At 40.2% G+C, this 27,280-nt stretch overlaps 2 protein-coding genes across 2 annotated transcripts; one reads left to right on the top strand and one right to left on the bottom strand.

The window, feature by feature from the left end:
* Positions 1-1,802: 1,802 nt before the first annotated feature.
* Positions 1,803-15,400, top strand: LOC124133675 (E3 ubiquitin-protein ligase RNF14-like). Its single transcript, XM_046498133.2, has 7 exons — positions 1,803-1,890; positions 3,060-3,249; positions 4,516-4,658; positions 5,886-6,392; positions 8,066-8,294; positions 10,386-10,558; positions 11,752-15,400. Exons 2-7 carry the CDS (start codon positions 3,069-3,071, stop codon positions 11,959-11,961), a joined length of 1,443 nt encoding a protein of 480 aa, XP_046354089.2. The 5' UTR covers positions 1,803-1,890; positions 3,060-3,068; the 3' UTR covers positions 11,962-15,400.
* Positions 15,401-19,250: 3,850 nt separating this feature from the next.
* LOC124133764 (ankyrin repeat and KH domain-containing protein 1-like) lies at positions 19,251-22,580 on the bottom strand. Its single transcript, XM_046498288.2, has 2 exons — positions 22,330-22,580; positions 19,251-20,538 (listed from the first exon to the last, which is right to left on the bottom strand). The coding sequence occupies exon 2, from the start codon at positions 20,535-20,537 to the stop codon at positions 19,251-19,253; it is 1,287 nt and encodes a 428-aa protein (XP_046354244.2). The 5' UTR covers position 20,538; positions 22,330-22,580.
* Between the last annotated feature and the right edge of the window lie 4,700 nt (positions 22,581-27,280).

The following is a 27,280-nucleotide window of genomic DNA, read 5'->3' as shown; positions in this document are numbered from 1 at the left end:
TTAACACGATTACACATCTACTTCTGTATGTATTAAGTATAAATATATTGTGCAGACGGTTATATATCTGCTGAATTCTTTGATAGGCATCACTTAGAGTGAGTGAGTGAGTTTGGTTTTACGCCGCTTTTAGCAATATTCCAGCAATATCACGGCGGGGGACACCAGAAATGGGCTTCACACATTGTACCCATGTCGGGAATCGAACCCAGGTCTTCGGCGTGACGAGCGAACGCTTTAACCACCAGGCTACCCGACCGCCCGCATCACTTAGAAGTTGACGATGACAAAGGAGACACAATTTATGGATAACAACGTTGTTTAAGAAGTTGTTATCCATAGATTGTGTCTCCTTTGTATATCTCTGCTATTCTATAGTATTTAGGGCCAGTGGCCTTATACTGAATAAAAATATCTGTCTGTCTGTCTGTCTGTATAATTGATGATCAGTTATACAACGTCCGGCTACACTCACAATTATACACACGCCGTTGTTTGTTGACAACGCTTTGTACATGGATTTGAGGTGTAACGGTTGAAACACGTATTGATATCCTGATATTCACGTTGATCGATACAATGGCATGGACTGAACTTGGAATATTCCGATGGCTTAGGATTCCTAAACTATGGCTATCAGTCTATTCACGGTGACATCAGCATCATATTTGCCTGGGGGGCCCAGTCGTCTAAGGGGGCGCAATTCGCTGTGCAGAGTGGAACGCCAGAAGCCTAACGTTGTGGGTTCGAATCCCGATTCGCTGCGATCAGGTTTCTAGGTTTGTAAGAAGTTAGCACCATACCCGTGTACCCGCGTCATGTCGGGCTTACGTCCGTGGTATATATAACCGAAATACTGTTTATTGGTAAAGGCGGGGTAAATCTAAACTACGCTACTCAGATACAGAACAATATACACACACTTTACATCTAAATATTCACATATTTCTTTTCGCACAACCACGGACTGGTTATATAGGTCCGTGGCACAACATACTGATTAAACAATTGAATTGCACATGTTCCCTTAATATACTGTTGAATTCATTCATTAATTCATTCATATGAGAGTATGGAAGCAAACTCTCACGACAAAATCATTTGTGACTTCTGTTTTCATCATTAATAAATTATTTTATCATTTAACTTAAGCATTTATCCATGACATAAGCTTATGACATAAAAACATGTATGTCATACCCCAATGACATAAGTATGCAAATTAGATATGCAAATTAGATAACCGGAAGAGCGAGCGGTTTGATTTGAAACTATATATTGTAAGTGAAGTTACACCAGAGATATAATCAGATTACACAGAATCGTTGTTGTTACCGTTATTAAAGTTTCAATTATTCTGCAAAAGTCTGTTCAAGTATTTTGTTTAAAATAATCCGAGGAACTTTTTTTCTCAGCGAATTGTTTATTTTGGTTTACATGGCTATGGAAAACATGTATCACTACGCACGATCTATACGTAAGATTTCGACAAGTTGCTGATGTTAATGTTTAATGCAATTATTCCTTAATTTGGAAGCAAAAATGTGAAAATGATGAATAGAATTCATCACTCGTGTTTTTTAATATGGGAAATATCAACCTCGTCCCGTTAATCGGTATTTGCCTCGCCAAAGGCTCGGCAAATACCGATTAACTAAGACTCGGTTGATATTTCCCATATTAAAAAACACTCGTGATGAATCCTCTATGTAATGAGCTGACTTGATTTCATCTTCAGACAATCCCACAGTTGCAACGGGAAACCCCCTTTGAAACGGAATTCCCCGACTATTTCCGAATGACCAAAGGAAGTACAAGGGAAGTAACTCTAAATAAAGGACGAAAACAACGCGAAAGCTTACGAAGAACGGTGCAATGACGATGCCACATGTAAGATGTGTTGATATTTATCATTTCACTGTTATGATTGAATACTGACGGTTATTTCTTTCTAAAGTCGTTCAGGAAGACGACTACATAGAGACTCATTTTCATTTATTCCACGGAGGCTTTTTAACTTGGACGTATAATTAGCTTTCAGTTCATGCAAACCGGTACAGACAAACAACTACTTGCCTACTGTAGTTGTTATCAGTGGTCATCGGTGTAGCCTGGTCGCGGGACATCACATAGTCTGTCTTACAGACCCTGATACATTTATATCAACTACAGCCCATGCAAGTTTATAATGTTTGGCAAGTCTAGATTACTGCAGTATCAGGCCTGAAAATGAGGGTATCACTGGGCTCCCTTTTTATTAGATTTTTATTAAGATAACTGAACAACTGTTTTTTCTGTACGATATGTTCATTTCAGAGACTAGATGTAAGTCTAGACATCACATAGCATATTCATGGGATGGTAACAAAATAACACGATGGTTTCAACATGTTCAAGATATTACTGTGTAACTAACAACAAACAATTTCACAGACGAGGACGAAGGACTTCGGCCTCGTCTGCGAGTTTGTTATTATTATTAGTTACATGGTCCTGTGCTTCAATTGAGACCACTTATATAGGTGCGATTATACAATCTGTTTGCCACCAAATAGTATTATAACAACTAGATATATTTCAACAAATATTATTCTGTTTTGGAAAAGATGTATGTTTGCATACCTCTTCGTTGTTTATGGTTGGTTGGGTTAGGGTAGATTACCACAACTCTTTCCTTGGATCCTTGAATAAATATAGCGGCTACATTTTATATGACCTTATTGCCTTATCAGTTAATAAGATTTTTGTGATTTATCTTTCATTTGACTTGGTTCCGAGATTCGGGTTAGACTTGATGTTTAGTGACCCATGTAATCATGATGTCAGTCATTGGATTGTCTTGTCCAGACTCGGTTGTTTACAGACCACTGTCGTATAACTTGAATATTGCTGAGTGTTGCGTTAAACAACAGATACACAAACAAACAAATTATTATTATTTTATCATTTCTGATTAATAGAGATGATATTTCCAAGGAAATAAGTCTGCATACAATATGTGTTACTGATTCAGTGTGTTGCTGATTCAGTGTGTTGCTGATTCAGTGTGTTGCTTGCAGATGTAAGCAATGGCCGACAAGGAGGACCAGGAAGATGAGCTGACAGCCCTGACCAGTATCTATGACGACAGCGTTTTGACACTCTCCCAGGACGGGGAAGAGCCAGGGGGCCAGTTTGTGGCCTGCTTCCCCCTCCCCGATCCATTCTACATCCAGATAGATCCCCACAGAGAAAAACAGCAAGATGAAGGTTTGTTGGGGCAGTTTCAGCCTCCTTTTCATCAATTTCTATCAAAGGAATTCATCATTAATTTTCCAAAAATATTTCTAATGGCAGATAATAAAGTAAAATGTAATTACCATGATTACTCAAATTTTTTTAGTTATCTGGTTTATCTTGCCCAGATTAAATTCCTAACAGGCTGTCGTGATATTGCATAATTATTGATAACTGTGGTCCTGGATTTACCGAGGATTCAAAACAAAGTGCTCTTGGTACATGTTGTAAGCAAAGTGGGGGAAATGTTACTTCAAATTTTTCTGAGGTATTTTAATTATTGTATGTGCACTAATATTAAATGAAGCATCTTCCTTTTATTGGTCTACTTACACTCAGTGCAATAGAAGCTGTCTTGATGAAGCCTTCATATTAGCTCTAACTGTACTGACATGAACTGAGAAGTTATTAATTCACATGTGGGAATTTGTACTGCCATTTGATGCCCACTTGGGCCTTATATACCCTCTGAGCAGATCTAGATACAGTTTTTGTTGGGTATGTAGAGGATATGTATCGAGTTTGTGAGTGGGTGAGGAGAAGATATTTACATGAGTGACGTAGCCAAGAGTGAAAATATCCCCTTTCCCCCGTCACATATTTATTATATACATTTTGTGTAGTTGTTTACCTGAAAACTGTTTTTTTTCTCATTACAAATGTAAAACCTTGAGAGACATTTCGAGGGAGTTTGCAAAATCTTAAATAATATAGACAAAAGTAATAATAAATATTTGACGTCGCCAAAATTCTTTGTCATACATTTGTATGTGATGATATAGAACATCAACCTCATCATAAAATATTCTTGAAATGTCTGTTGGAAGCTAAGGAATACATGCTGGTTAAGTAACAAAAATGGCGCTTTGTGAAACAAAGATTCTCAATTGACAAGGTAAATAAGAAATTTACAGTTATGGTGAAACAGTGTCAGGAGATAAACAAACGGCAAGAAGTGACACTAACTCCATAAATGACCGTCTGTCAATATTTTTGCCTTGTCAACTAACAAGGAACTAACGTGTAAAGGCAGTCAACAGTTTGTGTACGGGCCAGACACTTATGATAAATGAAGACAATTTGTTGGGAGATAAGTCTTGTATGCCAGTTGTTCCGTCTAAGTGTTTTGTTCATTGCTGTGAAATATTAAGTGTTCTGTTCTGTGAATACCAAGTGTACATGTCATTACCATTAATTGATTGCATTTTTTAAGTTTGAATTTCATGATTTACATTTCAGCGAATTCAAACAATGTGACACAAGATTTAACAGAAGTGAAGTTTCTACCGCCAGTGACCTTGAACTTTGCCCTGCCCCCCGACTACCCGTCCGTCCAACCCCCACAGTTCACACTGTCGTGTAAGTGGCTCACAAGGCACCAGGTGAGTCATTCCCTGATTTCAGTAGTTGATCATTTTGCAGATACAGGTGTGTTTAATTTTGCATTGCAGAACATTCACAAGCTGCTTATTTCGGAATTGTTTTGTACGGTTACTTATTCCAAGGGAGTTGCCTGTGTTAGTGTGTTTATGTTTTAATTGTTAAAGTGACATACGCGATATGGATTCAAGGTTAGTATTAGTCGCCAAAAACCTGTGCTTGTTGCCCTCATGGTGAGAGGAACTGTTTGTTTGTTTAACTTTAAGGATCCTACCCATGTTTGTTTGATTGTATGATTGATTGTATGTTTGTTTTAGGAGCCTAGCCCATGTTTGTTTGTTTGTTTAAGGAGCTTATCACATGCTTGTTTGTGTGTTGAAAGAGCATATCCCATGTTTGTTTGTTTGTTTGTTTAAGGAACTTATCCCATGCTTGTTTGTTTGTTTGTTGAAGGAGCATATCCCATGTTTGTTTGTTTGTTGTTTAAGGAGCTTATCCCATGCTTGTTTGTTTGTTTGTTTGTTGAAGGAGCATATCCCATGTTTGTTTGTTTGTTGTTTAAGGAGCTTATCCCATGCTTGTTTGTTTGTTGGAGGAGCGTATCCCATGTTTGTTTGTTTGTTGTTTAAGGAGCTTATCCCATGCTTGTTTGTTTGTTTGTTTGTTGAAGGAGCTTATCCCATGTTTGTTTGTTTGTTGTTTAAGGAGCTTATCCCATGCTTGTTTGTTTGTTTGTTGAAGGAGCATATCCCATGTTTGTTTGTTTGTTTGTTTGTTTGTTTGTTGAAGGAGCTTATCCCATGTTTGTTTGTTGTTTAAGGAGCTTATCCCATGCTTGTTTGTTTGTTTGTTGGAGGAGCATATCCCATGTTTGTTTGTTTGTTGTTTAAGGAGCTTATCCCATGTTTGTTTGTTTGTTGTTTAAGGAGCTTATCCCATGCTTGTTTGTTTGTTTGTTTGTTGAAGGAGCATATCCCATGTTTGTTTGTTTGTTGTTTAAGGAGCCTACCCCATGTTTGTTTGTTTGTTTATTTGTTTGCAAGAGGCAACTATATGGATCGTGTGGTGAGGTTTGGTTATTATCTTACCCCCACAGCATGGATTGTTCCTCACAATATCAATCGATGGATTGTCTGGTGCAGAAACGATTATGTCATACAGTTTGAATGTTGCAGCATTAAAGAAGAAACAAATACATCATTATAATAATAATATTGTCCTTTCCCTAGCTGTCACGTCTGTGTCACAAGCTTGATGAACTCTGGGAAGAAAACTCAGGATGTGTGATTCTGTTCATGTGGACCAACTTCCTCCAGAGTGAAGCGTATGATTTCCTGGATCTCTCATCTCCGCTAGATCTGTCCAATGTTGTGTGCCTCCGAAGGACTAGCAAGAGTGATAATGTCCTCACCCCCAGGACTAACCCAAGCGAGGACACGCCCTCCAGCTCTGACCCCCGTGGTATTCAGGACATCGCGTCCCAGCAGTTGCTGTTGCCGGCGATCCGAGACTTCAGTCACCAGGAGCAGCTGCGACAGTTCCAGAAGTCGGTGTATTCCTGTAAGGTGTGCTTCATGGAGAAGCTGGGGTCCCTGTGTATTCAGTTCATCCAGTGTGACCATGTGTACTGCAAGGATTGTATGAAGGACTACTTTGTGATACAGATCGGGGAGGGGAACGTGGCCGCCCTCACCTGCCCCGAGGACCAGTGTCAGTCACAGGCACATCCTGCTCAGGTGGGTTGGGCACGGTTTTGCACAATGCACAAATTTGCATCCAGTACACACAAATGTAGAGAATGGATGCAGAAAAAGAATATAAGATGTACTGCATCTTAGGGACGCACAATAATATTCACTGTACCTACAATGCTTCAAGAGCAGTTGTGGGTGTCTGTTATTTCATCAGGCCTCAAAGTTTAAATTTTTAAGTATTTTTTTCCTGGTAGCCAGTGGTAAAATTAAGAAGTCAAGCCAATAGTGTAGGTAGCCAAAATTATCATTTATCAAATAACTATTATATGTACAAGTCACAGCATTAGCATGATTAGTCTTGGAATTGAATATATTAGTGGAAACTGTACTTGAGTTTTGACAGTAGCCAATTTGAAATTTAGGTCGCATTGGCGACCGTTTAAGTCACAACTTTGAGGCCTGAATTCATCGATAAATCATAACCACTGTCCACATGATTGTTGGTTCATTCTAGGCTCTAAAGTAATAATAATACATAATAATAATAATAACCGCATTATCGGTGGTTTGAGAAGGAAGCCAACTCCGTTTGCCTAATCGAAAGTTCGAGGTGGGCTCACATTCGAAACTAAACGCACTTGTTGTTGAGAATATGTACAGTGTAAACTAACCCGCATTACGAACTGCTATTTTGTCTATTTAAAATAAGTATTATTACTTATAATTGGATTAGAATGTACAAACGCGATGACAATACAGCAGAACTCACTTCTACGAACATCGCCAAACTAGGTCGCGGGGTCATTAATATTCATGAGTTATTCCTTTTATGGAACATGTTCTCGGAAAAGTTTGAGGCTTGTATCATGACTGTCATGTCCGAGATCAATTCAAGTGTAGACATGTTTCAAGCGGCAAACTTATCATCAGATTGATGTGTTATACTTGAAAAAGTAGAATGAGTGGTATTGCCTCTGTAAATTTAAATTGAAGTAGATCTAAGTTTCTTGCTTTGTAACTATTTTTGCAAAACTAGTGTGGTCAGCTATGATGACGTTATTCAAACTTCAAAGACTTTGTGTGCATTTATAAAGATATTTCCCATCAATATTACAAAATGAGAATAATATATAATGTCACATACCCATGCAAATGTGAGCCCACTAGTCTAAATGACTCAGTCAACCCAATGAAGCCCAGCGATTTACAAATGTGGGCCCACCTGTTTCGATCACTATAAGACGGGAACAATGTGGGCTTACATTTTAGAAAATGGTTATAAGTAAGCCAGGCTAATGAAGCTTAGCGATTTATAAATGTGGTCCCTCCTGTTGCAATCACTATGACGGAAGAACGTCTTCCTACTAGGAGATATACAAATGTGGGCCCACTTGTTTCGATCACCATATATGACGGGAACAATGTGGGCCCACATTTGAGAAAATGGTTATCAGCACGGTTATCCATCCGTACACTACACAATTTCATATTGCCTGCAAGGACCCTTAAAATATATTATTGGGGATCCCCTGGACCCCCATTTGTGAAGGCATGTCAGAACCTGGTGTGACTGTAGGCTCGGTTTTGGTGATTGATTGGTTGAGGGAGAGATGCCAACAATAGGTTTATAAAGTCAGTTAACTCCCTTGTCGCGGGGGGATGCATCTCCTGTGGAAGCCAGATTGAATGACAAAATTCCTCTCTCTGTCACAAAGGTAAAGGAGCTGGTTTCCCCTGAACTGTTCACTCGCTACGATCAGCTGCTCCTGAAGACGTCCTTGGAGACGATGACAGACGTGGTGTACTGTCCCCGCCCCGTCTGTCAGTTCCCCGTCATCATGGACCGGGAGAGCAACATGGCGTCCTGCCCCTCGTGTCATTACGTCTTCTGTGTTCTGTGCAAGCTGGTCTTCCATGGACTGTCACCCTGCAAGATCAAGTCAGGTGAGTCCAGAACTGGTACTGGTAACCTGGTAACGGGGGGTATACCATGTATACCCTGGAATGCAGCCCCTTACCTAATTATACCCCAACCTTTTAGGTTGGGGGTATATAGTTATACCAAGGTTCCGTCCGTCTGTCCGTCCGAAAACTTTGTCCACAAGATTTCTCTTAAACTATTCAGTGGATTCTTCTCAAACTAAGTGCATATAATCTGTGTCATATGGAGGGGTGCAGTCAACATGGTCAAAAGAAAAAAAATGTTTTTATTCATTTTCCATTTTTTATGAATTTTTCATGACTAAACATGCTAAAGCAGAGATGACACCGAAAAGGTTGAAGTTGGGGGTATTAGTAAGCTCTGCTTACTTTTTCACTTTTTCAGTTATTTCACTGAAACTAGATATTTCCAGGTGAGCTACAGGGCCACGCTTGGCACTATTTTTAAGCTATTTAATTTGAAACTACTGACACACTAGGCAGGTCGGGGGTATTAGTGAGCCACACTCACTTTTGCCCTTGTTTAATGTTGTGTAACATGTCCAGGGGAACCATCACTTCAGGCTTTCCTCCCACATCAAGCTGACACACCGTGATATAACTGGAGTACTATTCAAAGCAGCTTTAAACCCAATTCACTCACTAAGTGAAGCTTTTAATTTATGTTATTGGGCTACATAGAAACAGGCAATTTGACAAAAAAGATACTTAACTATACTTTTTGCTCACTGTAAATGCACCAGCTTATGAAACATAATGAAGGCATGGCGCTTATTTAGTTTCCATATGGATTCAAGCTTTGGTCACTTGATTGGGTAGCCCAGTGGTTAAAGGGTTAGCTCGTCACACTGAAGATCCTGGTTTGATTCCCGACATGGGTGCAATGTGTGAAGCTATTTCTGGTGTCCCCCCACCGTGATATTGCTGTAATATTGCTAAAAGCAGGGTAAAACAATACTCACTCACTCACTCACTCACATACTCACTCACTCACTCACTCACTCACTCACTCACTCACTCACTCACTCACTCAGATGAACAATAAAATCAGTAATAATATCTTCTATCGCTAGAACTTGTAAATTTGTTTCAGTCTCCCTAATGGTTTTTAACTAATGGTCTCTGAGCGTGCACATTCTTATGTCACTTGTGGTATAGTAAGGTATACAACTTTTGACTTGTCTCTGGGACCCAAATTTTGTAGCTTGTGATCCACAGTTTTTACACCCTGGACCCGTACAATTAAAAGCTGTGAGACCCATAGACACCAATACTAAAATATTTATTCCTCTGTTGGTCCACCTCGATGGCCTAGTGGTAGAGCTTCTGCCCAGAGAGCAGAATGTCGGGGGTTCAATCCCCGTCCATGTCATACCAAAAGACGTTAAAAGATGGTACTTGTTGTTACCCTGTCTGGCACTCGGCATTAAGGGGCTAAAACAAGGACTGGTCGGCTCAGAGTCAGTATACTGTCTGTTTAGGGTTTTTGTTAAACTGCGGCATGGTATCTCAGTGGGCTAGGACTATAATATCGGCCATTTAGTCCAGACTAGTACAAGCACACACACGTGCATGCACGTCGCTATAATCTTGAACGATACATTAAACCCCATTTCACTTCACCACCTAGTTCCTGTATTGATGAGGATATGTTCTTCTTGGCTTGATGGTAACCATGGTAACCTGACTTTAACTGGACCAAAAAAGAAGTAGCGGTACAGGACTTAATGCTTCATTTTACAATATTGACCTGATGCAGCGAAGAACTTTAAAAAGATCTCAACTTTGAAGAACTTAATGATTTTCCCCAGTCCGTGTGCCAGGGGCACTTTGTTAGAATCCTACATATATCCCTGTGGGAATTGGGGATCAAACGAAAGGTAATGTACCAGCATGCATTGTATTGTCAGGAAAATGAATTTTTACACCCCAATGTCAAGCAGTGTTTGATGGCCTTCACTGTCTTTTAGTTACTTAAACCTCTTCAACAGTACGTTACTGATCAGTGAAGCGTGATCTAAACCGAGAGGTTTTGACAGGTTTGGTTCAGATACCAGATCTTTAGATACAGTATTAATTGCAAGCTTGTTGCAGATGAGTTGAAGAAGTTACGAGAGGAATATCAAGCAGCTGATGAAATGGGGAAGAAGTTCCTGGAGAAGAAGTATGGGAAGAGAACAATCGAGCAGGCCCTGGAGGAGACGTGGTCCAGCGAGTGGCTCGAGCAGTACGCCAAACAGTGTCCTTCTTGTGGTACACACATACAGGTGAGCAGTACACCAAACAGTGTCCTCCTTGTAGAACACATACAGGTGAGCAGTACACCAAACAGTGTCCTCCTTGTGGTACACACATACAGGTGAGCAGAACACCAAACAGTGTCCTCCTTGTAGAACACATACAGGTGAGCAGAACACCAAACAGTGTCCTTGTTGCACACACACACACAGGTGAGCAGAACGCCAAACAGTGTCCTCCTTGTTGCACACACATACAGGTGAGCAGTATGCCAAACAGTGTCCTCCTTGTTGCACACACATACAGGTGAGCAGTATGCCAAACAGTGTCCTCCTTGTTGCACACACATACAGGTGAGCAGAATGCCAAACAGTGTCCTTCTTGTTGCACACACATACAGGTGAGCAGTATGCCAAACAGTGTCCTTCTTGTTGCACACACATACAGGTGAGCAGTATGCCAAACAGTGTCCTTCTTGTTGCACACACATACAGGTGAGAAGTACGCCAAACAGTTTCCTCCTTGTAGAACACATACCGGTGAGGAGAACGCCAAACAGTGTCCTCCTTGTTGCACACACATACAGTTGAGAAGTCAACAGACAGTGTACTTCTTGTGGCACACTCATACAGGTGAGCAGTATGCCAAACAGTGTCCTTCTTGTGGCACACACATACAGGTGAGCAGAACACCAAACAGTGTCCTCCTTGTAGAACACATACAGGTGAGGAGAACGCCAAATAGTGTCCTTTTTGTAGTTCACACATACAGCTGAGAAATACACCGAACAGTGTCACACGGATTTATGAGGATTTATACAGAATGCACTCTGGTTTTCACGCATATATCTTGATGAACACAAAAACATATTATAGTCATTCATAGCCTTTCAGCATGTTTAGAATAAAGGAATGGTGCTTTAGGTGCTTGAGCAGTATATTTGTGTACATAGATATACTCGAAAATATGGCAAGGAGAGAAAGTGGGCAGCAAAGCTACTTTGAAAGCCGACCCTGAAGAAGTAAGCCTTGCAAGGTTTAGTTCTACACCGCCTGTTGCTATTATGACCGTAAACATCCAATTAATATGAAAAATACTCATAACGGATACAATTTTCTAACAAGAAGGATAAATAATTCACAACATATGACTTTAGCTCTGAAGGTATCTGTGGAGCAGCAGTGTTAAAGCAGTTTGTTTAGGTCTGTTTCCTCGTTTGCAGAAAATCGATGGTTGTAACAAGATGACGTGTACCAAGTGTCGGTGTTATTTCTGCTGGCTGTGTAACCACACCCTGTCCAGGACTAATCCCTACAGCCACTTCAACATGTCCAACAACTCCTGCTTCAACAGACTCTTCGAAGGGATGGGGCCAATGGATGGGGACTTCTTTGATTTTGAAGAAGAAGAGGACTTCTTAAATCTTATCTGAAGCTTTCATTTGGTACTGCTAATAATTATGGTGTTTGAACAGAAATCTGTGCATTATAGCAATTATTTCCTTGGTTGTTTATCAGGATTTATTCCTTATTGTTTATAGCGACATTGCTCAATTGCTAAAATTTCCAATATGCCAAGAGACATGAAACAATGTGAAAAAATGAAAATAGTTTTTGGGGTTGATTTATATAACGTCTCAAAAATTATCTCAAAATATTATGTTTAACAAAAATATAAACAAAACAATGTCATGAGTACTAGTAATTCTTTACATTCAAACACAGAATTTAGTTTTTTCAATTTATTTAATTAATTTAAGGTTGACTAGTCTTTTAGACAGTAAATTAGTGTGGCTTGGCTGTTGTTGTAATTTACAGACAAGGAAGGTAGTCATTGTTGTCATTTTGTAATAAGAAATTCATGAAGATTAGGAATCGGCAGTGTACATGTATATTGTTCTGTGCATCTTCCAAAAGGTCACTCTTGGCAGTTGGTAAGAAAATTATTCAAATCACACATCAGCTGACCAAAATGTTTTGCTGACTTTATGGCACATAAAACTCAAGCATTCTGTGCATTTATCACAATTGTGCTGAGTATCAGTTAGCTTTCAAAGATCGACATGCTCTGCATGTGTGATGCTGGGACTATGAATGACTTTGAGTTTGAATTATCCGTGTTTTGAGTCTTGCACATTTCCCATGGTTCAGTGACTGTCATCAAGTAGTGGTTGTCTCCCTTTGTTAACCGGGACATTTTAAATAACCACTTGAAACGAGTGACTGTCATGAGGTTAGATTGAGTTTGACTGAAGTAGTTGTCTCCCTTTGTTAACAGGGACATTTTAAATAACCACTTGAAATGAGTGACTGTCATGAGGTTAGATTGAGTTTGACTGAAGTAGTTGTCTCCCTTTGTTAACAGGGACATTTTAAATAACCTCTTGAAATGAGTAACTTTCATGAGGTTAGATGTGTGTGTGAAGTAGTGGTTGTCTCCCTTTGTTAACAGGGACATTTTAAATAACCACTTGAAATGAATGAGTTGAAACCTGGCAATTGGAGTCAGAAGTGATATTGGGTGCATTAATGCCAGTTATTTTGCCATGACTTAGGGAGCCCATTTTATGTTAAAGGCATTTATATGTTCAGCAAGATTATATAAGAAGTATGACTGCTCAGACCTACGTGGGGATTCCGGTTACAACTGGTCCCGAGAAACTATCCTAGTCGTAATAGGCGCCCAAATGGATGGGATGGTCAGGCTCAGTAACTTGGTTGAACGGGTTTCATCGTACCCAATGACATGGGTCATTTTACACAATATCAATCAATGGACTGCCTGGTCCAGATTCGATTATTTGCAGACCGATATCATATAACTTGATATTGCTCAGTGCTGTGTTGAAAGACAGATGTCATCCTCAGAGAAAAAATAGCTGATTCTATGATATATTTTCAGTTTCATCCCTGATGCTTTCATGTATAGAAACACATTTCCCTGGGACTGGAAACACTGCAGATGCTTTTTAGTACAGTGCTGGTCTCATGGTTTTGGAATGTGTGTCTAACAGATTTTTATTCAGTAGGATTTATGTTGAATCAGGTATCTAGTATTGAGACTTCAGAGTCAGGTGTTTCAATCTGTTTTGGTAATTAATACCTTCTTAAGTTTAAGATGCTCCACTGTGTGTTAACATTAAATAAAAAAAACTGACAGTGACTTACTAGTCCTGTAGCAAAAGCTTTGTGTTTTAAAACAAATTGTTAAAAATTATGTGAATAAATATTGCCCTTGCAATATTTAGTTTCTACTTGAATATTTACATCTTGTGCCCGGAATTGTTTATCCATTCTTGCTGAATTTATGCATTTATCAAGTTGACATGAAAAGGGATTGTTTATGTGTATTGTTTTGTCATCATGAAGATGCTTATGTGTGTACTGCTATTGACATGTCTTTCAAGTTTTGTGTACAAGAGAGAAGCGATGAGTTTGTCTACCCCAGGTATTTCAGAATCCACTGAAGATTATTAGCCATGTCTTGTTGACCTTGGACGGCATGAGTGGCCTAGGTGTCTATGGTGCTGCAATTTGCTGTGCACAGTTGTGTCCCCTTCCAAAAGCTAGGATCATGGATTCGAATCCCAGTTTGCTTCGATTATGTTTTCGTGTTTGTCTGCATCAGGGCCGTACATGTGGGTTTCACCAAAGTGTTATTTTCTAGAACCTGCATCACTTTGGGATTTCCTCTCACATCAAGCTGACATGCGGTGATATAAACTGGAATATTGTTCAAACCGGCCTTAAACCCATCTTCCCGAGGCAAGGGATTTAACTGACTGTAAAAGTCCAGTTTCCACTTTTGTAGAGGCTGGAATTATGGAGTTATATTTTGGCTGGACTAATGAGTCTATGCATAGTCCAATCCAAATCACATAACGAAGTCAACATCCAGTTCATAAACTGCTGTGCAGATTTTGGTCGATAGCAGGATTTGCAAATCATGTGCACTGTCAACTGAGCATCAACAAATATTTTCCAAATCCTTTCATGATTTGATGCACTTTGCGAAGAAAGACCCCTTTTATAACATTATAGATCTTGATTATGGGTCGCCGCCATTTTGCTTAAAGCAAATACAAGTGATATGAAAGGTGGAATCTGATTGGTCAGTAGGATGGACACGAACCCAGAAATTCCAGCATAGTTCAGCAAGGGTTGAAACTCGACTTTTGTAGTCAGTTTGCTCCCTTGCTTGGAGAAGATGCCTTAAACAGTCTCCATCTTATTATAATAATGTGTAGAACTAGTTTGTCACATTACCTTCATCAAGCAGAAAAACAAAATGGAACCAAAAAACAGGATTTGAAACATCATTTCCAAAAAGTTCGGAACACACCAAGATATTTCCCGGACTTTTTTATATTATTTTCATAGTTGATGATGGAAATAGGGCCTTCATCCAGCCTACAGCCTCGTTGTTTTAATCTTTTAGCAGCATGATTGAACGAGAAAGGCCTCATCGTGAATGTATATATGTGAAATGAGTTACCATGGTAACTATGAATTGTATCTATCAACCATGTCTTTTACAAAATGTGGTGTCTTCATTTTACTAAAATTTGTTACCTACTGAATGACCCTGGAAGGTAGTTCTAGTTTAGTTATCATTTGTTTCTGTTGGAGATGTTCGGATGTTAAAGTGTATGTTCTTCTTGATGTGGTGAAACCCAGCTAGTCCCAACCTGCTGTGCCAGAAATCACACCTTCCCGATGGGAACTCCTGAATTATTAAGTGATTTCCTATATTATATATGTTACAGTCAATGTGTAAAATAAACAAAAAAAACAATGTGTAAAATGATTGAAATTTTCACATAGGCAATTTTCAAAATGCCAAAATATTTCAGTCACTTTTAATTTATTTTCATTTTATTTATCAATATAAGATAGCTATGCGATAAATCGCAAAGAACAATGAAAAACGAAGTATGGTTTATTTTACGATAAAACATTGTTGTATCATGAGATGATTTCTGGAGATTCGAACATGCACTCGCAACTTGAAGAGGTATATTGGATGACGTTATTTTTGAGAGGGGAATGTCTAGTGAGTTGTTCCCAATAGATGGAGGCGGAAACAGATAAAGCAGTGGCCGTACTATCACATCCAAAAGTGGGAGAGATACGAAAATCGGTATTTGGAGAGAAGGTACAGGTAATCGAGGTGAGGAATATCCTGGAAATACCAACCTGTGCATAAAATGGAGGTCGGATTCTATTGAGGGAGTCATTATTTAAATATGTGTAAATAGTTTTAAAGATTGTATATTTTATCATCACCCTTAAAGAGGCTGTACATAATGTTGATATCTCATATAAGAAACGACTGAAGCCCTCATGGTTTATTCTCCCTGCAGTGTTTTATTGTACGCTTATGGATAAACAACTCCCGCTCTTCTATTTCTGAAATATATCTTGATAACGGCTTCCAAACATTTTTTATGGTCTATTTCATCACCTAGTGACTTAAAATGATGCGATTAAAAGAAAACGAAAGACAATGTCTATTTTGTTTTGATATTGTGGCTGGCTTATAGTCCCAGAATAATCGTCTATTTTGATGCTTTTAAGCCGTTTTTAACTTCTTCATAACTCTTAGTCAAAAGACTGCCTGAAAAATAATGGTAAAATATTACTTAATACTTAAATATTTAGGCATTTTGTAAATTGCCTCAGTGAAAATTTCACTTATTTCACATATTGACTGTAACATATACAATAAATAAGTATTGCACAGACAAAATGTATTTCTAATATTACCTTAGTTTGTTGATCAAGAAATGTGTTAATCAGGTCGATAGGGACGAGGGTGCCAACCAATAACCTCTAGGCGTCCGGCATACCATTTAATTGGATGTGTCTTATCAGTGTACAGCTGGTGGGTAAGTTAGACATAGAATGCATGAACATGCATGCTCTCACTCTTTGCAAGAAAAAAGATGCAAATTATTTTTTACATTGGCATCTGCGTTGCAGATACACATTACATTCGGCATACTGCACTGCCAACAGGCTCGGCATCTGGCGTACTGGAAGGGCTTGGCACCCTCAAGGAACACTTCCAGATTGGCATTGTTTCTTTGTGAGCTGGTGTATGTATCTCCTTAATTGTACATTTGTGATCTTCCATGCTGGTCATAGAACATTCTTGCAATCATGGGAGCTTACTCATTCCTGTTGGTGTTGTGTTCGTTTCTTTACACAATAGAATAAAATATTAGAACAAAAGGAATATATTTGTTAAAATTGTGTTCACTGCTTTACACAATAGAATAAAAGGAATCTTTTTGTTAAAATCGTGTTCACTACTTTACACAATAGAATAAAGGAATCTATTTGTTAACATTGTGTTCGCTACTTAATACAATAGAATAACACAATTGAATAAAAGGAATCTATTTGTGAAGTTATTTTCTTTCAGTGGTTGTCATGTGTATGGTAATCAGTTTGTCTCCCTCCAACAATGCAAGGTGAATATAAAGATTACTGCACGAGTGTTTATCAGATACCTTTTACCTCACGAGTTGTTTCAAAACGAGCAAAATCGTCATTAATTTAACCCAATCTTTCGCTTTAATTTTAAAACGAGTTGTAAGATAAATGGTGCAGTAATTTATTTATTTCCCACCCTAAAATCGCACCATTTTAACAACTGTCAATTATATTAATTCTTATGATCGCAATGGCATATTAACTGCTTACTACTCATACCTAGTGTGACCCTCCAAACAAAAGTTTCCGACACATCTGTGGATTATCAAGGCGATGATGAAAATGCAAATTAAATAAGATCAAAGAACATTTATTAACACACTAAACCCATAATGTTTCCACACAGACGTGACCCGTGACGATTCCGGGGTAGAATACACAGACGTAGGCCTTGGTGAATTCGACTGAATCACGAAAAACTTATCAATGGATTTCAATCAGGAAAATAGTACGTCATCATGGTCATAGTCTGACCTTAGGTCATCACCATGGAGTAGCCAATCACGGACCTAGTGTTTGATCTCACACGTTTGACAGTGGCGGATCCAAGGGGGCGGGTGTCGAGGGGGTCTGAGGGAGGACCCCTCTCTTTTAACAATGCTGGATCCGCCCTTGTGTTTGATACCAGTTATCTCAAATGGGTTTCTCAACAGGTGTGTAACAAAAGAAGGTTTAGAACGGGTCGCTTGGATAATCCTGATCCTGTTCAGAAAGTGTCAGGAGTGAGTGAGTTGGGTTTAACGCCGCTTTTAACAGTATTCCAGTTATATCACGACCTGTAAGCTTAATGTGGGAGGAAAGCCCGAAGGGATGCAGGTCTCAGACGTTTACCACTTCGGTGAAAGAAAGTATGTCAGGATGGCCGAGTCGTCCGAGTTACTTAAAAAGCCGATATTAACTGCTGGAGGTATATGACGGTTTACTGCATTGCCTACAGCCGAAAACGATTCGCACAGGATCATTATGTCCTGTTCCAGTTGGTTTGAGAAGGATTGAATTCCAAACCATTGTGTTTCGCAGTGCTTACTAAACCATGTTAGCTATGAAATTATGTAAATGTGTATGGCAGAAGTTGATGCCAGTGAGCGCCCACGTGCCCCGACAGAGAATGAGAAGGATCCGGCGTGTGGCCAGTTATCAAAGACGCAACAGTTTGCTGTGTTTTGTTTTGTTGTTTAACACCGCACTCAGCTACAAGACGATGGGCTGTAAATATCGAGTCCGTACTAGACAATCTAGTTATTCCATCACGAGATACGATGCACCAAGCAAAGTCAGCGAGTCTGACCACCCATCAAGCTTTGTTTGCTGAAGACCAATTGTAACCCGGATCTTCATGGGCATTGCTGTGTAGATATGAGTTCTTCAGGTGTATAAGGTCATCTTCGAATCACAGATTTGCGAAATTATGATCGTGGTTTCATCAAAGTGGTGCATATTTTACGACCAACGTCACTTAGCTCTCTCTCACATATGATGTTTGAAAGGCATTAATTATTTAACATTTTATTTTCAAAATAAAAAAACTAATACTTACAATTAAATTTGTTAAAAACAACTGTTTAACACCACATCCAGCAATGTTTCAGCTACATAACGGCGGTCATTAATCAATTCTGGACCACACAATCTGGTGATTGGTATGAGCAACGATATACGGGGTCCGGGCACGATGACAGGCCATCAACCAAGTCACGACCACCCGATCCATTAAGGCGCAACTTACGACCAGCATAGGTTGCTGGGGGACCTGTCATAACCAAGACTCCCCACGGTCCGTCAGTTGTAAGAAACTGGGTCCACTTGCACAAAGCGATCTTAGCGCTCAGATGATCGTAACTCCCATACCTAAACGTAGGCTTACAATAGTCGTAGTGCATTGTGCAAGTGGGCCCTGCAGGTAACAATCACATATCCGTTTGAAAGTTTGCGTCCGATGTTTGTAAGGACATGCAGAGTCCTTGACATACGAAACACCCTGGGGGCCTTAAAAAAGTACTTCAATTCAGAATGTCAGAAAATAATGATTTCGACGCCGGGGCTCCGTTCCACAAAGAGATTTTAGTGGTGAGATGATCGTAACTTCCAGACAATCGTAGCGTTATGGTCGCTTAGCGGAACGGGGCCAAGGGCAATAATGCCTATAATTATGTACATCAAGATATCGTGGGATTGATACAAAATGGTCAGAAACACTAGTTGGCTTCCAACACATCAGAAAACCTCAGATATCCCAGGAATGCAGCTGGTAGCCTTGACTCAAGTCTCTAATGTTGAGGTCAATGTTGACCGGAATACACTGGCGAATCTTTATCCTGCACAGAGATGTCAGCCTGAGCGGTGTGGAGCTACACTCGTGGATGAAGGCTAAAAACTCCACCTTCCCCATGTCTGACAGATCGGATTCTTCTACAGCTACACTGAATACCCTCGCAGACTCCTCGTCCATCTCGAACCCAGCCATCACCATGAGTTTTAAACACTTGAGGTAGTGAGGCTCTTGTTCCAACGTTATGGACGGGAAGACTCTCCACAACGACCTCCAGCCGTCACATTCAGGGTAAACTCCACAGGCTAACAATAAGTGTATGGTTCTGACATTCACGCTGCCACAAGCATACTGTAAGCAATTGAACCCAGCACCATTTACCATGCTGACATTAGCTCCGAATTTTAGAATAACCTCAACACTTTTCCAAGAGTCAGGTTTGTCCATTCCACAAGCAACCTGAATAGCGGGTATTAAAGAGAAACTTGAACACATCCGGGATACGTCTACGTTCAAGTCCTTTCTCGTCGTCAAGAGGCGCAGTCTTGACGTCAACCCAGCATCATTAACGCAATCTTTGAAGACCGTGTACAAGAGACCTACACCTTCTGGGTTGTTACTGGCAATACAGTTGTAAAGACAGACACCGAACAGCACGGTTGGGTCTGATCCAGCTACCAGCAATAATCGGATCAGCTCGGGCTTAGTACATGTTGTTGCCTTCACTAATGGCGAGATGTAGTTCATATTTTGGTGATTGACATCCGCGCCGGCTTCAATCAAGAGACGAGCTACAGTCACGTGTCCCTTTCCACATGCATGCATGAGGGGTGTGTTCCCATCCTCATCCCAGACATCGACATCACAGCCCTCGTGGAGGAGACACTGTACAAGGTCTGCCGACCCGGATCTACTTGCTTGGATCAACGGCCAGTACATAACAGGCATGCGGAGGTTGCTTGGGACGGGTCGTGATATGTTACAAACTTCTACCCCGTGGTATAAGAACATGTTCGCTATGTAAGCGTCACCTAACATACACGCTGTTGTGAAGGGAACCACGTAATCCACCCTCTCTCGGCTCGTGTATGCCTCTAGGTGGCGGCGGACAGCATCGTGGTCCCTGCGTTTCACCGCTTCAGTCAGAGCAGCGTGTTGAAGAGACCTCACAGTCCCCCAGGTGCCAGGTCTTTGGTCATAATCCGTCATCACCTCCATGTAATCGGTGGGTCTCGGTAACATCCTGAAAAAAAGAAATCACGAAAATTATGTTTCTGCATTTCAATAATTAGACCCCCGTAAAGATCCGGGTTAATTGGTCTTCAGCAACCGATTGCTTGGCGTAAGAGGCGATTAACGGCATCGGGCGGTCAGGCTCGCTGAATTGGTTGATGCATAAGTCGCATTATATGACAAGCATGTGTTGCTGAAGTCCTATTCTACCCCGGATCTACCGGGTCAAATGACTTGCTTGATCCGGGGTAGAATAGGGTGGTCAGGCTCGCTGAATTGGTTGATGCATCAGTCGCATTATATGACAAGCATGTGTTGCTGAAGACCTATTCTACCCCGGATCTACCGGGTCCAATGACTTGCTTGATCCGGGGTAGAATAGGGTGGTCACTGACAGGCTCGCTGAATTGGTTGATGCATCAGTCGCATTATATGACAAGCATGTGTTGCTGAAGACCTATTCTACCCCGGATCTACCGGGTCCAATGACTTGCTTGATCCGGGGTAGAATAGGGTGGTCACTGACAGGCTCGCTGAATTGGTTGATGCATCAGTCGCATTATATGACAAGCATGTGTTGCTGAAGACCTATTCTACCCCGGATCTACCGGGTCCAATGACTTGCTTGATCCGGGGTAGAATAGGGTGGTCAGACTGGCTGACTTGGTTGATGCATATCATCGTATCCCAATTGCATAGGTCGGTGCTCATGGGGTCAGACACTGGATTACAGACCGCCGTTATATAGCTGGAATATGGTTGGGTGCGACGTCAACAATTAACTGTGAGTTAGTAAAGTTTTACAGCGCTTTTGGCAATATCACGGGGAGAACACAAGAAACGGTTTCACGTATTGTACCCGTGTTTGGAATCAAACCCGTGGCTTCAGCGTAACGAGCGAACGCTTTAACCACCACGCTACCCCGGCTCCCTTCCAATAATCAAATTTAACCACCACGCCACAACAGAATCGTGAAATATCGCGATTATTAATTAACAAAGATGGCTGAAATTTTGCAAATACATATAAAGGGAAAAGGGGGGCACGGGTGACCCAGTCGTCTAAGGCGCCGCGATTCGCTGTGCAGAGTTGCCTCCCTTCGGCACGCCAGAAACCTATGATTGTGGGTTCGAATACCGGTTCGCCCCGATTATGTTTCTAGGTTTGTCAGCACCATACCCGTGCTCGTGGGTTTCATCGAACTGGTAAACGTCGAAGACATGCATCACTTCGGGCTTTCCTCCCACATTAAGCTGACACGCAGTGATAGAATGGAATACTGTTAAAAGCGGCGTTAAACACAACTCACTCACTCTAAAGTGAAAACAAGCCTATCTAGAGGTAAGGAGTATTACCAACAGTAATGACAATTGCAAAGGGCGCTTTTTCAAGAGCTATCCATATTGCTAGCGATAAACATCATCATTGACTTTTCATCAACAAAAAATAATTTCTGCTTTTGTAACAAGCACTACTCCAGAGCGTATCATGCGCGTTTAATGAAAGATCGCATACAAATGAAAACCGAAAAAATCGTAAATGTCTTCTCTGTACATTTTTGTTAAATACATTATATTATAACACGTGGATTAAATTGTATACAGCACAAAATCCCGTACTTTCAAACGGCAGTTCGTTGGTTTTGGACGGGAATTATATATTACGCAAACCAATTAAAGAATGACCACAATTGGAAGGCTGTTTGTTGCAGTACCCACCAGCCATGACAGATTAACTACAGCCACATGAAAATAATGCAAAAAAATATCTTAAACACAATACTGTTCCCAGCGCACTCACCTCCTGCTCTAGAAGATGCGTCAGATGTGATGCCTCTGCTGCTGCAGCTGTTGTCACAGGACCGTTTGATACCGAGGAGTGGTGGTCACCTTAACACACACGTGAATGGGGGGGACTATATACCGATGTCATGAAGCATCATCCGTGAATCTCCGGTATCATTACGTAATTCTTAAAATTATTTGTTTATGTGTTCGTTTACGTGCTTGTATTGGTCGAGTCTTCTAAATGTGTCAACATACTGGCGATTATAGAAGGGTTTGTTCCCACTGTGCCGACAGATAATTCGGATTAATTAAGATTAATCAAGTTAATCCGGATTAGCCGTCATGCCTTGCCGCACTGCCGACACCAGCCAGGTACTTATTAGCTATGGTGAAAAGTGTTCACGAAATATGTCGAGGATGAACTTTCGTGATATGATTTAACGTGTCATATGTAATTGTGAAAAATGTATTTATTTTCCCCATCTTGTGTTTCCCATCTTGTTGTTGGGTTGTAAATGATTGTATGTCTGAAATCAATAAATTTAAGAAATTCATAAATTGTGTTCAGTGCTCCTTTTCCATCGGACCAAAACTTGCCGTCTCGATATTCCCCATTTTAATCCTTCTATTGTCAAAGGGTAGATTAGCTAAATTACCCTAAACAATGGCTGCCGGCACAGTGAGAACACCCCTTATAGAAGATCAGCTGTAGCTGAGTTTACACGAGCATAGGCCGTCGCAAGCATGTTATGTTGACAACAATAACAAGTGCAGAGTGCTTATATATACTACTTAACGTTTGATAATTATAAACATAGTGTCATTCTATCTAAATATACACGACATATTATTGGAATAGGTTTGTTGTATAATGGAAAGATAAGACATATTCCCTATCAAAAGAGGAGATGATACATTGTGATTGCAACTGATATTCGTTTGAAGCAATGTGTTAATACAAATACAAATTTGTAATACAAATGAGAAGGATTAGCTGAAGCAATATCGGACATGGAAAGATCCTTCTTTTCCCCGATAACAACAAATGTCTTGTTATTGTATGCTAAATATCCTAAATATCATTGTGACAATAATGATACATTTTATATTATTTTTTATTGACCATAGAGGAACCACGATTTACACATCCCCTGACATACCTACGTGGTTAAGGGTTACTGGGGTGATAGGGGTCGTGCACCAGAAAAGAAGGATGCGGAGGAGGAGATGCTAGCAATATCTATGAATTATATAAAAAGTTATGAATTGACCATTTTTAGATTATCGTGACACTGTGTGAGGTATGAAACTTTATCGAAATGCAGGGTCTTTGTAGTTCTTTCTTCATACCAGTAAAGGAATATTTCAATTAGGGTTCTAGTCTAATAGCAATAAAAGAAAATATGTTCTATGGTTTTAGATTCTTTATTGTAAAAAGAACATAATTCATCTTTACATTTTCCAAAAACTAGGAAAAACGATTTAGTTGTTATTATTCTATGGATATGTTTGTACTGAAAGTCGTTGAAAGGCATTTGGAAGTGATACGCATAAGGAACAGAATTTATAGATTTATGGATGAGGAACACAACGTTTCGGGGTATATGCTTACTCCATCAGGTGAATAAATGATATCAGGCAGAGAACATATATGTACCTGTAAGAACAACAAACCCAAGAAGATGTCTATTCCAGAGCACCCTGCAACTGTGGCTACCAATACATTAGAGAAACCCCCAACAACTCAACACCAGACCTAAAGAACATCAGACCTCTGTCAAGAAACTAGGCCTGAAATCCGCTATTCCAAAACACACCCTCAAGTACAAAGGCCATAACATCATGTAGGAAGCCACGTCATGTCCACCACCACCACCAACAACAACAACTGGCGACAAAGAAAACTACAAGAAGCCATTGAAACCAGGAGACACCAGCCACGAACCGTGAGCAGGGAACAAATCTGCTACGTGCTTGGGACTTATTGCTTTGATCTTTGTCGGTGCTAATTATCCAGCGACACTCTTACAATCATTAATTATCATTTTCCGTTTAATTCTATCACGTTTCCCATTACAAAATATCGAAACTGTAAAGAGTTAAGCTTCTTGAAAAATTGTTAACTTGGATTAGGGAGGAATGAATGGGGCATAATTTGGGATTTTATTATTATTATTTTACTCCGTAGAATTAATTGTCTCCTTTTCCTTGCATAGTTTATCTGTTTTTTCGAAATTTATAGAAATTATATCATGTAGTGGAATATGGGGACATTACTGTCCATTTGAATATATATGGGATTCTCTATTTACCTTTTACGGAGAATGGAATCGACTTGGTCAGATAATCCAGATTGGTTATTTTCGGGCGCTGACGTTTTATATTCAGATATACAAACATTGTGTACAATCCAGTCAGATGCGACACACGTTCCAAATGTTGAATAATACACTTCTGTCTGGACTCAAAGGCGTAATCGGTCTGCCTGTATTTACGTTTTCAAGGACGCATAATTCGGGATTTTATTATCATTATTTTACTCCTTAGAATTAATTGACTCTTTTTCCTTGCTTTGTTCATCTGTTTTTCGAAATTTATAGAAATTATATCATGTAGTGGAATATGGGGACATAACTGTCCATTTGAATATATATGGGGACAATGGATCCCCCTGTCTGCAGCCTCGACCGAGTTTACAATAGTTCGAAATATGTCCTGAGTTTAATGTTGCACTGAAGCGATTTTCCTGGAAACGTTTGACGCTCTATCCACTAGACCACTATACATATGTAAGGTAATATATGTAAATTGTAAGATAATATACATAATAATATTAGATAGAATTCATACATTACAAATCTTATTTAACATATTTGGCAATTTGTAAAATCTTAATAGTCTTTTTAGTTTATATTTCGCGGTTCTTTAATTAGTAATGGCGTAGAACGGAACTCCGAATGTTTGACAGGTAATGTTAAAGTACTAGTGCTTACAAGGTATTTTTCACCCAGTTACTGATTTATTGATATGAAATATTACATATTCTTGAACCCAAGCCATTTTCATGAGTACATGTACTTCATAAAGCTACAACACCGCGCATGTTCAGAGAAGTTATAGTGATGTTCATTCTCCTCTACAAGGATGATCCGCTCCATTTATTCTTCGCCTGACCAATTATTGTGAAATGAGAAGAGTATGCACATGCACCTCTTCAGAAACAGATCGCCCACTGGCCCCTAGCGTTGATTTGCCAGTCACCAATCGTGATTGATGCTGATAATTATAGCTCCCTGCTTACAAACAACCTGGCGACAATGCGAGTATTGACCACGGACATTCTCGCGTGATTGTATTGCTTCTGATACCCTCGTACTGGTCGAGCGATTCCTGCATTTAGAATCAGAAGTGTTAATTGGTCTTTCACTTAGATGGACGCACAAACAGCCGCGTATTGGTCCAGCGAGTTAAATCACACAATCAGAATTGTTAATTGATACGTACACTTACGCTGTGACACAACGGTCACGATCAAAGAGCCGGGAATAGTCTGCTTTATCACAGGCACATCATCAGTGATGTATCATGTCTTCAGACATTAAACAACAGCCTGCTACAAAACACACGCGACATTAATGTACACAGATGTACAATCAATGAATAAAATTCATTTCTTACACACCCGTGGGTGAGAAACCCATTTGAGATAACTGGTATCAAACATAGTTTTGAGATCAAATTCCAGGCCCGTGATTGGCTATTCCATGGTGATGACCTGAGATCAGATTATGACGGACTACTTTCCAGATCATTGATTGGTTACCATGACGTCACATTCAAATGACATTACTGATGGCTCTGCTACTGAAGTTGTTAGCAGTACTTTTTACACGACACTGCTTATTACTGTCCGCAAACTGCCTCGGAGTCTTTCCACTTTTATCAACTCGTACGCGGGTTGATATATTTGATATCAATAGACACTCGGAGGTTTTCTATTTACCTTTTACGCAGTATGGAATCGGTTTGGTCAGATAATCCAGATTGGTTATTTTCGTGCGCTGACGTTTTATATTCAGATATACAAACATTGTATACAATCCAGTCAGATGCGACACACGTTCCAAATGTTGAATAATACACTTCCATCTGGACTCAAACTTTTGTACGCGGAGAAGGCGTAATCAGTCTGCTTGTAATTACGTTTTCAAGGACGCTTTTTTACAACCAATTATAAATTCAACATCAACCTGACCATTCTGAAGAAGGGTTGTGAACCAGCGCGAAAAGGAATTAGCTAAAGTGCCAACCTTCAACATGATTTGTTGACCTTGGCCCGTAGGGGTCGTAATGATTCCACATCACCTTTCAGACCAACGATCCTTATTCAGTGAGTGAGTATGGTTTTACGCCGCTTTTAGCAATATTCCAGCAATATCACGGCGGGGGACACCAGAAATGGGCTTCACACATTGTACCCATGTCGGGAATCGAACCCGGGTCTTCGGCGTGACGAGAGAACGCTTTAACCACTAGGCTACCCGACCGCCCCTTCCTTATTCAGAGTGAGTGAGTGAGTTGGGTTTAACGCCGCTTTTAACAGTATTCCAGTTATATCACGGCGTGTCAGCTTAATGTGGGAGGAAAGCCCGAAGTGATGCAGGTCTCAGACGTTTACCACTTCGGTGAAACCCACGAGCACGGGTATGGTGCTGACAAACCTAGAAACATAATCGGGGCGAACCGGGATTCGAACCCACAATCATAGGTTTCTGGCGTGCCCAAGGGACACAACTCTGCACAGCGAATCGCGGCGCCTTAGACGACTGGGCCACCCGTGTCCCCCCTTATTCAGAACATCGGACCATAATATAACAGGTATTCTACTTCACTGTTGTTTGAAGCTTACATAAAAGCCCAACAACCAGTCAGTTGTGACATATCCTCAGATGAAGACTTGTTAC

This window comes from Haliotis rufescens, unplaced genomic scaffold, assembly GCF_023055435.1.
Source record: "Haliotis rufescens isolate VD_foot unplaced genomic scaffold, xgHalRufe1.0.p SCAF_7, whole genome shotgun sequence".
Lineage (NCBI taxonomy): Eukaryota > Metazoa > Mollusca > Gastropoda > Lepetellida > Haliotidae > Haliotis > Haliotis rufescens.
This window is presented reverse-complemented; position numbering and strand designations above follow the sequence as displayed.